At 45.5% G+C, this 14,795-nt stretch overlaps 1 protein-coding gene across 3 annotated transcripts in view; it reads right to left on the reverse strand.

Moving 5' to 3' along the window:
- The window catches only part of MSH4 (mutS homolog 4), a 97,128-nt gene that overhangs the window by 19,881 nt on the left and 62,452 nt on the right, over positions 1 to 14,795 (reverse strand). For all 3 annotated transcript variants that reach the window (XM_068239200.1, XM_068239199.1, XM_068239201.1), the window contains 3 exons: positions 13,447 to 13,571; positions 8,481 to 8,681; positions 4,608 to 4,726 (listed from right to left, as the gene is read on the reverse strand). In XM_068239200.1, the coding sequence (XP_068095301.1) occupies positions 4,608 to 4,726; positions 8,481 to 8,681; positions 13,447 to 13,571 (445 nt within the window). The remainder of the gene's footprint in view (positions 1 to 4,607; positions 4,727 to 8,480; positions 8,682 to 13,446; positions 13,572 to 14,795) is intronic.

Consider the following 14,795-nt stretch of genomic DNA (forward strand, 5'->3'; position numbering starts at 1 on the left):
CTGTGCTGCTGCCCATAAGGCAAATACAATGTTACATTTCATAATAGGAAGCACTTGTAAAAAGTGCACACATATTGCCACTGGAGTCCAGGGGTGAAGCCCCTCCTCCCACCTTGAGTTATGCAGATATGCAGAGGCGTAGATAGAGACTATGGGGTCCCATAGCAGAAATGTGATGGGGCCATCAAACCTAGGCACTCTTGAGTAATGCCACCAGCTCCTACCCTATGGGATATGAGTTGACTGGGCAGTGTACATTTCTATGCAATGTAACTGCAAACAGTCTATGGGCACTGTGGAAAAACACAGGAAAATTAATAGTTGCTATAGCTGTTATGGCTATCACTATGCCCCTGCATATGTGTATAGATTTTACTGGCTGATTTAGTCTTTGATCGAAATCTGGAAAATAATTGCTCCCGACTTATTTTCAATTAAGTTCTGGCAGTTTATCGATCGAACGTGTCACTGGACATGTTGAAAAATCTTTTATGAATGGATGGGGAAGGAGTAGGTGGTGGAGAATCGTTGACTGCATAGCTTTGCCCTACCTCAGGGCCGGGCCAAGGCAGAGAGGCTCCAGCCTCAGGGCACGGTGTAGGTGGGGGAGCCCAACTCAATCAGCTATCGTTCCCCTATTGTGTTTGAAGCAGAGAGTAATAAGGAAAGGGGATACATGGCAGTGACTACAAGCCAGATAACCAGAGAACAAGGTGTTGGGGGCCCTGGGGCACCTCTTAGTCTAATAGCAATCAGTGTGTGACGGCTGGGGTGGGAGGGATGGAGGGGCGCACTTTGGTGTCTCAGCCTTGGGTGCTGGAGGACCTTGTCCCGGCTCTGCTGTTAGTGATTTCATTGATGCTTGATAGACTTCTGCTGAAATTGATCTGAGATGGAGCGTGTAGTGTGCTTATAATCAATCATTATCTCACTTATTTCTAGTTGAGGAGAGATTGTTCTGCTTACCACATGAGGCCATTATCAGAACATGTTTGCTTAGCTTTAATCAGTGAGTATCTCAGAGGTGTAGACTTTTCAGCCCATTAAAAGACCACCTCAGCGAAAAAAATAAGCAGTTAAAATCTGACAGAACAGACAGGTTTTGGACTAGTCCATCTCCTCATGAGGGATTCTCAGAGTTTCTTTTGTTTTTAAAAGCATTTCCTGCACAGCAGTTACTAAGTCTAACAACCAAAACAATGTGCAAGTCAGTAGGGAGGCTGGCTGCAATCTTACTATTTTGGCAGCTAAACTGCCATTCAGGAAATGCTTTTGAAAACAAAGAAAACCCTGAGGATCCCCCATGAGGAGATGGACTAGTCCAGAACCTGCCGGTTGTAACTGCTTCCTTTTTTCGCTGGAGTAGTCCTTTAAGGCTTCCACGCTTGACCTAAGTTTGGCTGAGGCAGGCGATAATGACAGCTGCAACTGATAATCAGGCATGTGTACAGAAGCGCAGATCTCCTCCACGATCAACTTACCTCCTTTGTGCATGCTGCTCCCCGCCCGCCGCATGACATCACGCACATGCCGCTCCATTGTACCATTCCGGCCCCTTACATAGCAACATTAAATGTTGTCAGCTATACAGCAGACTCAAGTCTTTGCAACCCAGCCCAGCAATATTGCTTAAGGGGATCAGGTCACAATCCCCGATGGGCAACATCACTACAGTATATCTACGTCCTCTGTGACTTAATCTAAGCCACGAGTCTGTAGATATACATCTTGTAGCAGAAGCAGTGCCGTGCAGGATTGGGCTTGCTCCTGTACACACCTCTGGCAATATCTGCTGCAGCACTAATTGGTGAATGGGAATATATGTTTCCTGAGCTAATATAATGATCCGCTCTGCTGGCTGCACAGGCAGCCAGCTGTTTGACCATTCCTTATGTCTGAGAGATGCAGATCTCTGGAAAAGAGACCTGGCTTCATCTTGCAACTTTCAGAGTTGCTTTGCTGAGAGATTTGCATACATGCAAATTGCTCAGCTGTCTCGTTTGAGGGCTGGCAGTATAAAAGCCTGCTGCTGACCAGAAGGCTTCGCTGGTCATAACGGTTTGTAAACACATTCCTGGAGTGTCAGCCTTCTCTGTTGGATTGTTAGCTAACTTAGATTAATTCTGGGGGCTGTATTAGACATCCCTCTAGTTCAGTCAGGTTGTATACTTGTATTGCCTGTTCTGTCTGTCTGTTGGGTGCTAACCAGAGCAGCTGTTGCTACTGGTAGCTCCTTCTGTTTCTATACTTGGATCACACTCGCTCTGGCGGAAAGAGCAGTGGATCTTGCTAAGCTCTGTTGCTTTACTTGGATCGCACTTGCTCTGGCGGAAAGAGCAGTGGATCCTGCTAGCTCTGTTGCTTTACTTGGATCGCACTCGCTCTGGCGGAAAGAGCAGTGGATCCTGCTAGCTCTGTTTCCCTATTTAGACCGCACTCGCTCTGGCGGAAGAGCGGTGGATCGTATCTCTCACTTATTCCTGTTTTCGTTTATCTGTCTTGTCTGATACGAACGCTTGCTGGAGGCTCGGTGAGGTAACCGTTAAGCAAGCGCTCGCGTCCTCTGTTTCATGTTTGTCTGTCGGTGGTTAGTTAGGCGTGCTTGTCTCTGTTGTGCTTAACATGCGGAGATCGCGCTGTAAACGCGTTCGCTGTTGCGAATGAGTGCGGTGTTCGCGTTTAGTTAGCGTTTGTTATTTTCCTTATCTTCTCATTGTATGATTTGCTGTGCCTTTGCTACTCTCATGCCCTGTCTTGCTTTAGCCTTGTGTCACCTCTGGCAATCGCCTCTCTCGCGATTGCGTTCCTACTTCGTATCTGCTGTTGTGTGTGCACTGTCGCAGGTTGGCAACTAGATTGGTGCACACACATACTTTCTGTCCCTGTGCTCATTCTCATTCGCAATCGCTTCCCTTGCGATTGCGTTCTCACATGGTTTCCTCTGTTGTGTGTCCACCGTCGCAGGTTGGCGACTAGATTGGTGGACATACAGTACATACAATTCTCCTCTGTGCTTATTCAGTCTTGTGTCGCTGTTAGCAATCACCATCCCTTGCGATTGCCTTCTCACCTGATCTTCATGGTTGTGTGTTCATCGTCGCTGGGTGGTGACTAGATTGGTGGACACACATACACTCTGTCACTTTACTCTCTCTCTTTAAGGGCTATCTTGCCCTGCGTTCTTCCCTTCGTACAATTCCTGTCTGGCGTCTGTGGCAGGGCAGAGGATCTGTTCCTCTGCACTCCACAGCTCCATCTGCCGACAGGAACCTCCCTCTACAGGTGCGTTGCACCTTTTGCTGGGTTCTCTCAAATTATACGCTTGTGGAGGATTTCCGCAGTGTCGGCGCACGTCCTGTGTGCTGACCATGGAGAGAATTCCACAATCGTTACAGCTAATGAGATTTTTACCATTAAAAATACTTTTATTTTCTCAGTTCATAGAGAAAAATACACTCTAGCATTATTTCAGAATCAAATATCTTCACCATAAATTGTGACAGGAACATAATCTAAATTTTGTGATAAGCGGTAAGAATAGCCAAACAAAATTTGTGTTTATCTACAGTAGCACTTTTTATTTTGTAACTGGAATTGGTAAAACTGAGAAATACTGTGTTTTTTCTATTTGTTTCCTTGTTTTCCCATTAAAATTCATAGAAAACAAAATTCTTCTAGGGAAAAATGGCATACAATGAAAGCCTAGTTTGTCTTGAAAAAAACCCCCAATATATATTTCATTCCTGTGTCATAAGTAGGGATAAAGTTATTTCTGATTAAATAAGGACATAGCTAAACTGTCAAAACTGCTCTGGTCCATAAGTGGGAAACAAGGTCTGGATGCAAAGTGGTTAAAGAGGAACTCTAGTGAAAATAATGTAATAAAAAAGTGCTTAATTTTTTACAATAATTATGTATAAATGATTTAGTCAGTGTTTGCCAATTGTAAAATCTTTTAAATCCCTGATTCACATTCTGACGTTTATCACATGGTGACATTTTTACTGTTGGCAGGTGATGTAGCTGCTGCATGTTTTTTTGGCAGTTGGAAACAGCTGTAAACAGCTATTTCCCACAATGCAGCAAGGTTCACAGACAGGAAACTGCCAAGAGTATGTACTCATAATTTCTTTGTGGGAGGGGTTTCACCACAAAATCAGTCATACAGCGCCCCCTGATGGTCTGTTTGTGAAAAGGAATAGATTTCTCATGTAAAAGGGGTATCAGCTACTGATTGGGATTAAGTTCAATTCTTGGTTGGAGTTTTTCTTTAAAGGAAACCTGAAGATTATTAAAAAAAAAAGTTTCATTCACCTGGGGCTTCTGCCAGCCCCCTGCAGCCGCCCTGTGCCTGCACCCTCCTGGAACGTGCCTCCGGTCCCCCGCCACGGCTAAGCCACCGCAACCCTAGGTCACTTCCTGCTTGGAAGATTGCCAGACAGGGTACACAGTGTACTAATGCGGTGTTCCCAGACTGCCAATTTTTGGCAGTACAACGTGCGCAACGCACTGCTAACGCCAATGTACAGTCTGAAACTAGCCTTAGGGTAAATATCATTAGCGCTCAAAGATCTGATCAATTGACCCTTCAAACATATTTACTGCACCTCTTTCATCTCCTTCATGAATGTCGAAGTGTTTGTTTCAATTTCGTCATCCATTCCGATCCGGGTAAATATCTGATCCGCGATTCTTATGGAACAATATTCTGCTGGAACAAACGATCCTGCAAATTCGTGACACAATTAAGTTAATGGAGAACAGATACTTAAAATGAACGATTAACAAAGACAGGTGCAGAGAAAACGTCCCCATTAAGCCGCAACCGTATGTAACTCATCAGGTGAAGCTTGGCAGGTCTGAGGCTAACCTAAAGTTAGGGCGAAACGGGCAGCCTTTTGTGCCCTGCACCCACTATCATCTACCTCAGTCATGGTAGGACACTTATGTTTTCAATTTGATGTCACATATGCAGTGGTGGGCCGAAATTTCGCATGTGCGAAATTTCGCATCGAAATTCGCCGTTTTCCATCGTAATGCGAAATTTACGGGAGAATGCGTAATAAATAACGTGTGAACCATAATTATGTATCGAAATTTCGCATAACTTCGTAATTTGCATGAAATTACGGTTCATTACGAAATTAGTCATTTAGTATCTTTTGATTGATGTACGCTTACAAATTTCCGCATGCGGACATGGTATTGTATAGACGTGCATGCGCTGCTTAATGCATACGTTTATACGCATTATAAGCATGATTATATGCATTAATATACAGTGTATAGTATGCGCATTGGCAAGTTTAACGTGGATTTTCAGGCGTAAATAACGCGTTATTACGTTACGCAATTTCGTTTACAAGCATAGTACTGTAGCAGTAATTACGTTATACCCGTAATTTCATAAAATACTATGCGAAGTTTAATGCGAAGTTTTAAGATGCGAAAAAATTCGCAAAATTTGCGGAACAAAGTTTTTTTTTCGCCATTACGAGCACCACTGCACATGTGCACAAACCATTTGATTGTGGCTTGTGCACCTACCATTGTATGCAGCAATCTACTTGCAATCTACTGCACATCATTTGGATACTGGATAAATCTGATTCAACTGCAGTGCCTGATGGAATGTTACTTTTACTTCAATGATCCATGGTTTGCATCTGCTATCTATCATGAGCACGCAGGACGTATTACTGAGGCAATAGTTTGTGATTTCACCTCTCCACTATCAATTTAAACTTCCTGACACCCCCCCCCCCCATCAGATAAAGACTGTAGTGCTAGTTTTTGCATTCTCCTTGAAGAGAAACGGGAATGTTTGTTCGTTGTGTGTTCCAAAATAATCAGAAACAACACCTCGTCTCACAGAGCACACTGGGCAGAGAAGGATTTGTGACAGCATAGCCTAGGCTAAACATCACTGGGAGGGCGGAGCTGCATACATACATATACAGCTATATATGGATACAGAAAGTGTTTCTGATGCTGAAACCAGGATAATTAAAGGACAACTGAAGTGAGAAGACTATGGAGGCTGCCATATTTATTTCCTTTTAAATAATACCAGTTGCCTGGCAGCCCTGCTGATCTAATTAGCTTTAGTAGTGTTTGACTGAACACCAGAAACAAGCATGCAGCTAATCTTGTTAGATCTAACAATAATGTCAGAAACACCTGATATGTTGCATGCTTGTTCGGGGTTTATGGCTGAATGTATTAGAGGCAGAGGATCAGCAGGGCTGCCAGGCAACTGGTATTGCTTAAAAGGAAATATATATGGCAGCCTCCATATCCCTCTCACTTTAGTTGTCCTTTAACCTCCCTGGCGGTAAGCCCGTGCTGAGCACGGGCTATGCCGCCGGGAGGCACCGCTCAGGCCCCGCTGGGCCGATTTGCATACCCGCCGATCCGCCGCTGTACGCATCGCCGCAGCCGCCCCCCCAGACCCCGTGCGCTGCCTGGCCAATCAGTGCCAGGCAGCGCTGTGGGGTGGATCGGAGTCCCCTTTGACGTCACGACGTCGATGACGTCATCCCGCCCCGTCGCCATGGCATTATTGCTGCTTAAAAATGCTTCAAGGTTGCCTGTTTCAAGGTTGTTTCTTTCTCAATATACAATGCAAGAACCAATCAAGTCCGGGGACTCCTGAACACGGCGTGCATGAGATGCGGCTGCTGCAACCATCACTTTTTTTCTTGTGCCAAATTAAAGCGAAGCTCAACCGGAAAAAAAAAATGATGATATAATGAATTGTATGTGTAGTGTGGATAACAAATACAAAATTAGTAGCAAAGAAAAGAGTCTCATAATTGTACTTTCAGTTATATACATTTAATGACATTGCATCATACTGTCACAGCTGCAGTAGTTTTTAAACCACACTCTGTCTTTTAGCTGTAAAAAAAGCAGAAATAATGACCCTTTGGACCTTCCTGCAGTAAAACCTTATCACAAGCTCTCTCACACTGTTTTCTTGGTTGTTTAACCACCCTGGCGTTCTATTAAGATCGCCAGGGCGGCTGCGGGAGGGTTTTTTTTAAATAAAAAAAAAACTATTTCATGCAGCCAACTGAAAGTTGGCTGCATGAAAGCCCACTAGATGGCGCTCCGGAGGCGTTCTTCCGATCACCTCCGGCAGCCAGAAGTAACACGGAAGGCCGCAATGAGCAGCCTTCCGTGTTTGGCTTCTCCTGTCGCCATGGCGACGAGCGGAGTGACGTCATGGACGTCAGCCGACGTCCTGACGTTAGCCGCCTCCGATCCAGCCCTTAGCGCTGGCCGGAACTATTTGTTCCGGCTGCGCAGGGCTCAGGCGGCTGGGGGGACCCTCTTTCGCCGCTGCTCGCGGCGGATCGCCGCAGAGTGGCGGCGATCGGGCAGCACACGCGGCTGGCAAAGTGCCGGCTGCGTGTGCTGCTCTTTATTTGAGCAAAATCGGCCCAGCAGGGCCTGAGCGGCAGCCATCGGCGGTGATGGACGAGCTGAGCTCGTCCATACCGCTAAGATGGTTAAAGGATACCCGAGGTGACATGAGATAGACATGGGCATGTAAAGTGCCTAGCACACAAATGACTAGGCTGTGTTCCTTTTTTTCTTTCTCTGCCTGAAAGAGTTAAATATCAGGTATGTAAGTGGCTGACTCAGTCCTGACTCAGACAGGAAGTGACTACAGTGTGACCCTCACTGATAAGAAATTCCAACTATAAAACACTTTCCTAGTAGAAAATGGCTTCTGAGAGCAAGAAAGATGTAAAAAGGGGAATTTCTTATCAGTGAGGTCATACTGTAGTCACTTCCTGTCTGAGTCAGGACTGAGTCAGCCACTTACATACCTGATATTTAACTCTTTCAGGCAGAGAAAGAAAAAAAGGAACGCAGAATAGTTATTTGTGTGCTAGGCACTGTACATACACAGGTCTATCTCATCATGTCACTTTGGGTATCCTTTAAGTGCTTCTGAAAACATTAGAATAGTGGGATGAATATCTCAGAGAAGCTCTTTTGCATAGATATCAACTAAAGATTTGTAACTCTTCCTGTATTGGAAACAATATGAGGCTCCTATCTGTGCAACTAATGTTCTATTTCTTAGCTGTACTACACATACAATTCATTATCTCATAATTGTATTTTTCCTTCAGGTTTGCTTTATGGGCTGTTTCATCATTATTGCATTTTCTTCACGATTTTGCCGTGGTCGCTCCCACAGCAATTCATGCAGCACTTTTGTGGATGCTACCACAGGGGGCCACTGCACTAGCAATTAGCCAATCGCCGGCAATCGTAGCGCAAACTCCCCGGAGTCATCCACAGTGTGAAACAGCCCTTGGGGTTAAAAGACTCAGGCTGGGTAAATAGGCTCTGTGAGTGCAAACGATACTGGTAAGAAAGTATAAAATCAAGTTACTATACAATTAGATCAATAGCTATGCTATGCTATGCTATGCATCTGTATCATCAAACACTTGCATTACCAATCTGCGCCATTATCTGACAGAGGGCGATTTGTCTCAGGTATGTAGATTTCCCACTCATATTGGGGCCGGTGAGTACAATGAAATTGCTCCCCTCGCTCAGAAACGTGTCATTGGGAACCGGTTTTGACAGAGAAATTTTCTCCAAGATCGGATGCCAGCCCTGTTTTATTGCCATTGTATCTGTAAATTCTGGACGGACTACAGAAGGAAAGAAGAGAAACTATTACCACACTTACATAAAGACTATAATAATACACAGCTTACAATATTTATCCACTGATCAAACTGGTTATTATTACTATTTACTAGCTGATGATGTTTTTGGTTATTGTTGGATCCGGCCACTTTTTCTTAACCTGGACACACAGTCACCCAATGGCCAAATTTGTGAGCTCTGGGGTTCTTAGCATCAATAATTTAAATTTTCCATTGAAATGAAACAAATCTGATTGGCTGTTTGTGGCTCATTGAACCCCAGTCACCCAATGACTGACTGTACAGATTTGAGGCCTCTGCCATTAACAGTGTAAAAATGGCAGCAATTTCAATATTTCCATTGAAAACGAATATGTGAATTTTGATTGGCTGTTGAATATTAATCCCAGTCACCCAGTGACCAACTGTGTGAAGTTTGAGAACCCCGCCATAAACTGTGTAAGAAGGGCTGCAGGTTACATTTTCTCAGTGAAATTTGGTTTTGACTCAGTCCGCTTTTTGTAACCTTGACACAGTGTCTCTCAATGACCAAGTTTGTGGGCTTTTGGGTTCCTGCCATCAAAAATGTGTGAATGAAAGCAGTTTATCCAGCAAACAAATCTGATTGGCTGTTAGTGGCTCCACCCCTCTTAGTGAATTTGAACCCCAATCACCCAATGACCGACTGTAGCAGGTTTTGAGGCCTCTCTGCCAGTATAAAAAATGGCAGCAATTTAAATATTCTCCTTGAAAGTCAATAGGTGAATATTGATTGGCTGTTGTAGGCTCCACCCACTTTCCTGAATATTAATTCATCCCAGTCACCAAGTGTGCCAACCCTGCCATTAAGAATGTAAGAATGACTGCAGTTTACTTTTTCCCATTGAAAATGAATTGCTGAAATTTGATTGGCTGTTTTATCCTGCGCCAACTTTACCAAAGTTTTTCACCACGGTCACCAAATGACCAAGGCGTTTCTGAGTGATGGTGGCACATACACACACAAATACACAATTTTATATACTGTATATGTAGATTATTGTCAATTATTATTTATATAGCGCCAACATCTTCCGCATCGCTGTACAAAGTATATTGTCTTGTCCCATAACTGTCCCTCAGAGGGGCTCACTATCTAATCCCTACCATAGTCCTATCTATGTCAATGTATGCATCATAGTCTAGGGCCAATTTATGCATTGTGCATTGTAGTTTGGGTATTGTAGACGAGGGCCAATTTAGGGGGAAGCCAATTACCTTTAATTTTAGGATGTGGGAGGAGTGCCTGAAGGAAACCCATGCAGACACAGGGAGAACATACAACCTCCATACATATAGTGCCCCGGCTGCGTAAGGAGGCAGAGCTGCAGCTCACAGCTCTACCTCCAACAGCAGCAAAATCCACAACCAAGAAAGTTGTGGATTTTGCAGGGGAGAGGGAGGGGAAAGTTAGGGGGGATTTAGATAGATTACAGCGGCGGGGATGCAGCGGTTTAGTTAGGACAATCATGTTAAACACACTTTTAAAATAAAAAGATGGTTTTTACGAGACTTCAGAGTTTTTTTAAATACATGGGCGTAGGGCCCGCGGTCGCAGGGGTCGCCGTGGCGACCGGGCCCGCCTCCTAAAGAGGCGGGGGAGGGGCCCGGGGGCCTGGACCCCCCAGGTGTTGAAACTGGCTCCCGGAGGCAGAGCAGGATTCTGCAGCGGAGCAGCCAGTTTCTCCCGGAGGCAGAGCAGGGCTACGGCAAGATGGCTGCCGAAGCCCTGCACTAGAGACTATTTGTGTCTCCAGTACAGGGCTTCGGGCGCCATCTTGCCATAGCCCTGCACTCTGCCTGTCAGCGAGGGAGAAACTGGCTGCTCCGCTGCAGGATCGTCGCTGAGGAGCTGCAGGAGGGAGGCTGATTGCACGTCGGGGAGCTCACGTCGGGGAGCTCACGTCAGGCCAGGTGAGTGAATTTTTTTTATTTGTACTGGTTTATTTTCTGGTGACTGACTGACTGCCCCCACATAACGATTATTTTCTGGTGACTGTCCCCACATAACGATTATTTTCTGGGGACTGCCCCCACATAACGATTATTTTCTGGTGACTGCCCCCCACATAACGATTATTTTCTGGTGACTGCCCCCACATAACCATTATTTTCTGGTGACTGCCCCCCACATAACGATTATTTTCTGGTGACTGCTCCCCACATAACGATTATTTTCTGGTGACTGCCCCCACATAACGATTATTTTCTGGTGACTGTCCCCACATAGCGTTTACTTTCTGGTGACTGCCCCCACAAAACGATTATTTTCTGGTGACTGCCCCCACATAACGATTATTTTCTGGTGACTGTCCCCACATAACGATTATTTTCTGGTGACTGTCCCCACATAACGATTATTTTCTGGTGACTGTCCCCACATAACGATTATTTTCTGGTGACTGCCCGCACATAACGATTATTTTCTGGTGACTGTCCCCCCATAACGATTATTTTCTGGTGACTGCCCCCACATAACGATTATTTTCTGGTGACTGCCCCCCACATAACGATTATTTTCTGGTGACTGTCCCCACATAACGATTCTTTTCTGGTGACTGCCCCCACATAACGATTCTTTTCTGGTGACTGCCCACACATAACGATTCTTTTCTGGTGACTGCTCCCCACATAGCGATTATTTTCTGGTGACTGTCCCCACATAACGATTATTTTCTTGTGACTGCCCCCACATAACGATTATTTTCTGGTGACTGCCCCCACATAGTGTTTATTTTCTGGTGACTGCCCCCACATAGCGATTATTTTCTGGTGACTGCCCCCAAATAACGATTATTTTCTGGTGACTGTCCCCACATAACGATTCTTTTCTGGTGAATGTCCCCACATAACGATTATTTTCTGGTGACTGCCCCCACATAACGATTATTATCTGGTGACTGCTCCCCACATAACAATTATTGTCTGGTGACTGCTACCACATAACGATTATTGTCTGGCGAATGCTCCCCACATAGCGATTATTGTCTGGTGACTGCGCCCACATTGCGATTATTATCTGGTGACTGCTCCCCACATAACGATTATTTTCTGGTGACTGCTCCCCACATAGCGATTATTATCTGGTGACTGCTCCCCACATAACGATTTTCTGGTGACTGTCCCCACATAACGATTATTTTCTGGTGACTGTCCCCACATAACGATTATTTTCTGGTGACTGTCCCCACATAACGATTATTTTCTGATGACTGCCCCCACATAACGATTATTTTCTGGTGACTGTCCCCACATAGCGATTATTATCTGGTGACTGCTCCCCACATAGCGATTATTATCTGGTGACTGCTCCCCACATAGCGATTATTATCTGGTGACTGCTCCCCACATAACGATTATTTTCTGGTGACTGCCCCCACATAACGATTATTTTCTGGTGACTGTCCCCACATAACAATTATTTTCTGGTGAATGCCCCCACATTGCGTTTATTTTCTGGTGAATGCCCCCACATTGCGTTTATTTTCTGGTGAATGCCCCCACATTGCGTTTATTTTCTGGTGAATTTCCCCACATTGCGTTTATTTTCTGCTGAAAGCTCCCACATTGCGTTTATTTTCTGGTGTATTCTCCCACATTGCGTTTATTTTCTGGTGAATGCTGCGCACATAACGATTATTTTCTGGTGACTGCTCCCCATATTGCGATTATTTTCTGGTGAATGCTCTCACATTGCGATTATTTTCTGGTGAATGCTGCGCACATAACGATTATTTTCTGGTGATGAATGCTGCGCACATAACAATTTTCTGGTGAATGCTGCGCACATAACAATTATTATCTGGTGAATGCTGCGCACATAACTATTATTTTCTGGTGAATGCTGCGCACATAACGATTTTCTGATGAATGCTACGCACATAATGATTATTATCGGGTGAATGCTGCGCACATAACGATTATTTTCCTTCAGACTGGCATCTTGCTACTAATTGCCCTATTTCCTCTGGGTGATGCGTATGTTTGCAAATTGAACGTGGCACCCATGCTGCTGGAAAGCGGAATTGATATAGCCATGCTATAGGGATTTGGATATGTGTGTGCTTCGGGTGTTGCGAGGGGGGGGGGGCTGTTGTTGCCAGGAGGGGGGGAGGGCCACATCCAGATTCCGCATCGGGGCCCAGGGGTTTCTAGCTACGCCACTGTTTAAATACAAAGTAAGCTTATGGCAGGAAAGTCCTGTTTAGGATTAGGAATCCAGATACAGTTGTTAATCTCATCAGTCTACTTTCACTTCAGGTTTGCTATTCAAGAAAGACAACACGTTTGCAGTATCAATACAGTGAGGTCCGGTTCACACTAGCATTTAAAAACGGTCCGTTCCCGGATCGAAAGGGAATGGATGGGAACAGATGGTAACGAGTCCAATGTTAGCCTATGGATCCGTTCACATCCGTCCGTTCAAATGGATCCGTTCCGCACAAACCGCTGAACGGAGTTCAAGTTTCCAGTTTCCTGCAGCACCAATTTTTCCAGACTGCTGAACCCAGTGGAACGGAAACGGAAGCTGAAGCGCTGCATTGGGGGCAATGAGAAAACAGAATGTTTCTTCATACTAGTGAAACAGAACGGAAACAAAGTGGCAAGGAGTGAAAACGGCTCCAATTGACCAGTGATCAAATCCGTTTTCACTGATCCATTTGTCACTTCAGCGCAAGTGTGAACCGGGCCTAAATCTACCATTGCTACTTCTGAACTCCATTCTTACCATAATCTGACAGTGTGCAGACGCTGGCCAAGGAGAGCAGCATGTCCAGCATAGAGACAGTGTCTGACAGCTTGTACAGGCAGTGGATGTGCTCATAAATCTCACTCAGCAACTTACACACTATTCTGAAAAACAAAGTGAAGCAAAGTCAAATCAAACATGACGTGACACCAACAAAACCCAATATCCCTGGGCCTGGCTGCACAGACGCAAGTCAGATGTGTAGCTGACGACGCACTGTGTCCCTATGTGGGGATGGGGGAGGGCCAGCAAAGCAGCATGTACATGATGTCATACAGTGAGTGGGAGGAACGGAGTGCACACTGAAGTTGGCCGTCACTCAGCCAAATCAATCCGCTGAACGGATCAGTTGTGGGGCGGCAGTTTGGGCTACTGTACACACGGCTGACTAACGGCTTAGGCAGTCGTTACTGGCTGCCTCACCAGACCTTAGCCATGCATGTACGAGGCTTTCACTTACCTTCCCCCATCTATATCTAAAGCTATGTACACACGCATGACTAAAGTTAACTTAGGCAGCCGGTTCAGAAAATTTGGGCAAGACAACAAAAGAGCAGGCTGGGGCTGCCCACTATGCAAACTGCGGCTACAAATAGTGGTCGCAAAGTAAATGTTAGGCATTCCCCTGGGTGGGGGGGGAGGGTTGGGGGATCTTTTAAGGTAAGGCATCAGTGGGGGCAGTTAGGGTTAGGCATTGTGGGGCGGGGGGGGGTGGATAATATTAGGCATCAGGGGGGGCAGTTAGGGTTAGGCATCGTAGGGGGTGGTGGTTAAGGTTAGGCATCAGTGGGGGCAGTTAGGGTTAGGCATTGTAGGGGGCACTGGCGAACTCAGGGGGCTATTCCGGGTGTCTGGAACCTCCCCCCTGCACTGAGCTGTGTATTCAGCCAGGGAAGCCTGCATAATATAAACAGCCTCATTCTCCCTCCCTTCTTACTTCTGGTGCCTCCCTCCAGCTAATAGAATGAGAGAGGCAGCCCAGCTTCTCTCACAAGAAGATGCAGCCTGCAGTGAGAGAATGTTGATTATGGAGTCCTGGACTCTCCACAGCACAGAAGTGTCAGACATGATGAAATTAGAGCGCAGGCAAGCTGGTAAATATGCACAGCATGATGCAGAGCTTGCCTGGACTCAGGGTCTGTGGGCAAACATCTGTCTGGTCTCTCCCCATTGTTATAATGACTGCATGTGTGGATAAGGTGTGGATACCAAGCTGAAAAGTTTTTGACAGTCCCTAGACTCCAGGAGGGCTTCTTTCTGACTTGTGTGAGAGACTGACAGGGACAGGAGTCCGATTACAGGCAAGTAGCCTGTGTGATGTGGGACTT

The sequence above is a fragment of the Hyperolius riggenbachi genome, chromosome 6 (genome assembly GCF_040937935.1).
Source record: "Hyperolius riggenbachi isolate aHypRig1 chromosome 6, aHypRig1.pri, whole genome shotgun sequence".
In the NCBI taxonomy this organism is placed as follows: Eukaryota; Metazoa; Chordata; class Amphibia; order Anura; family Hyperoliidae; genus Hyperolius; species Hyperolius riggenbachi.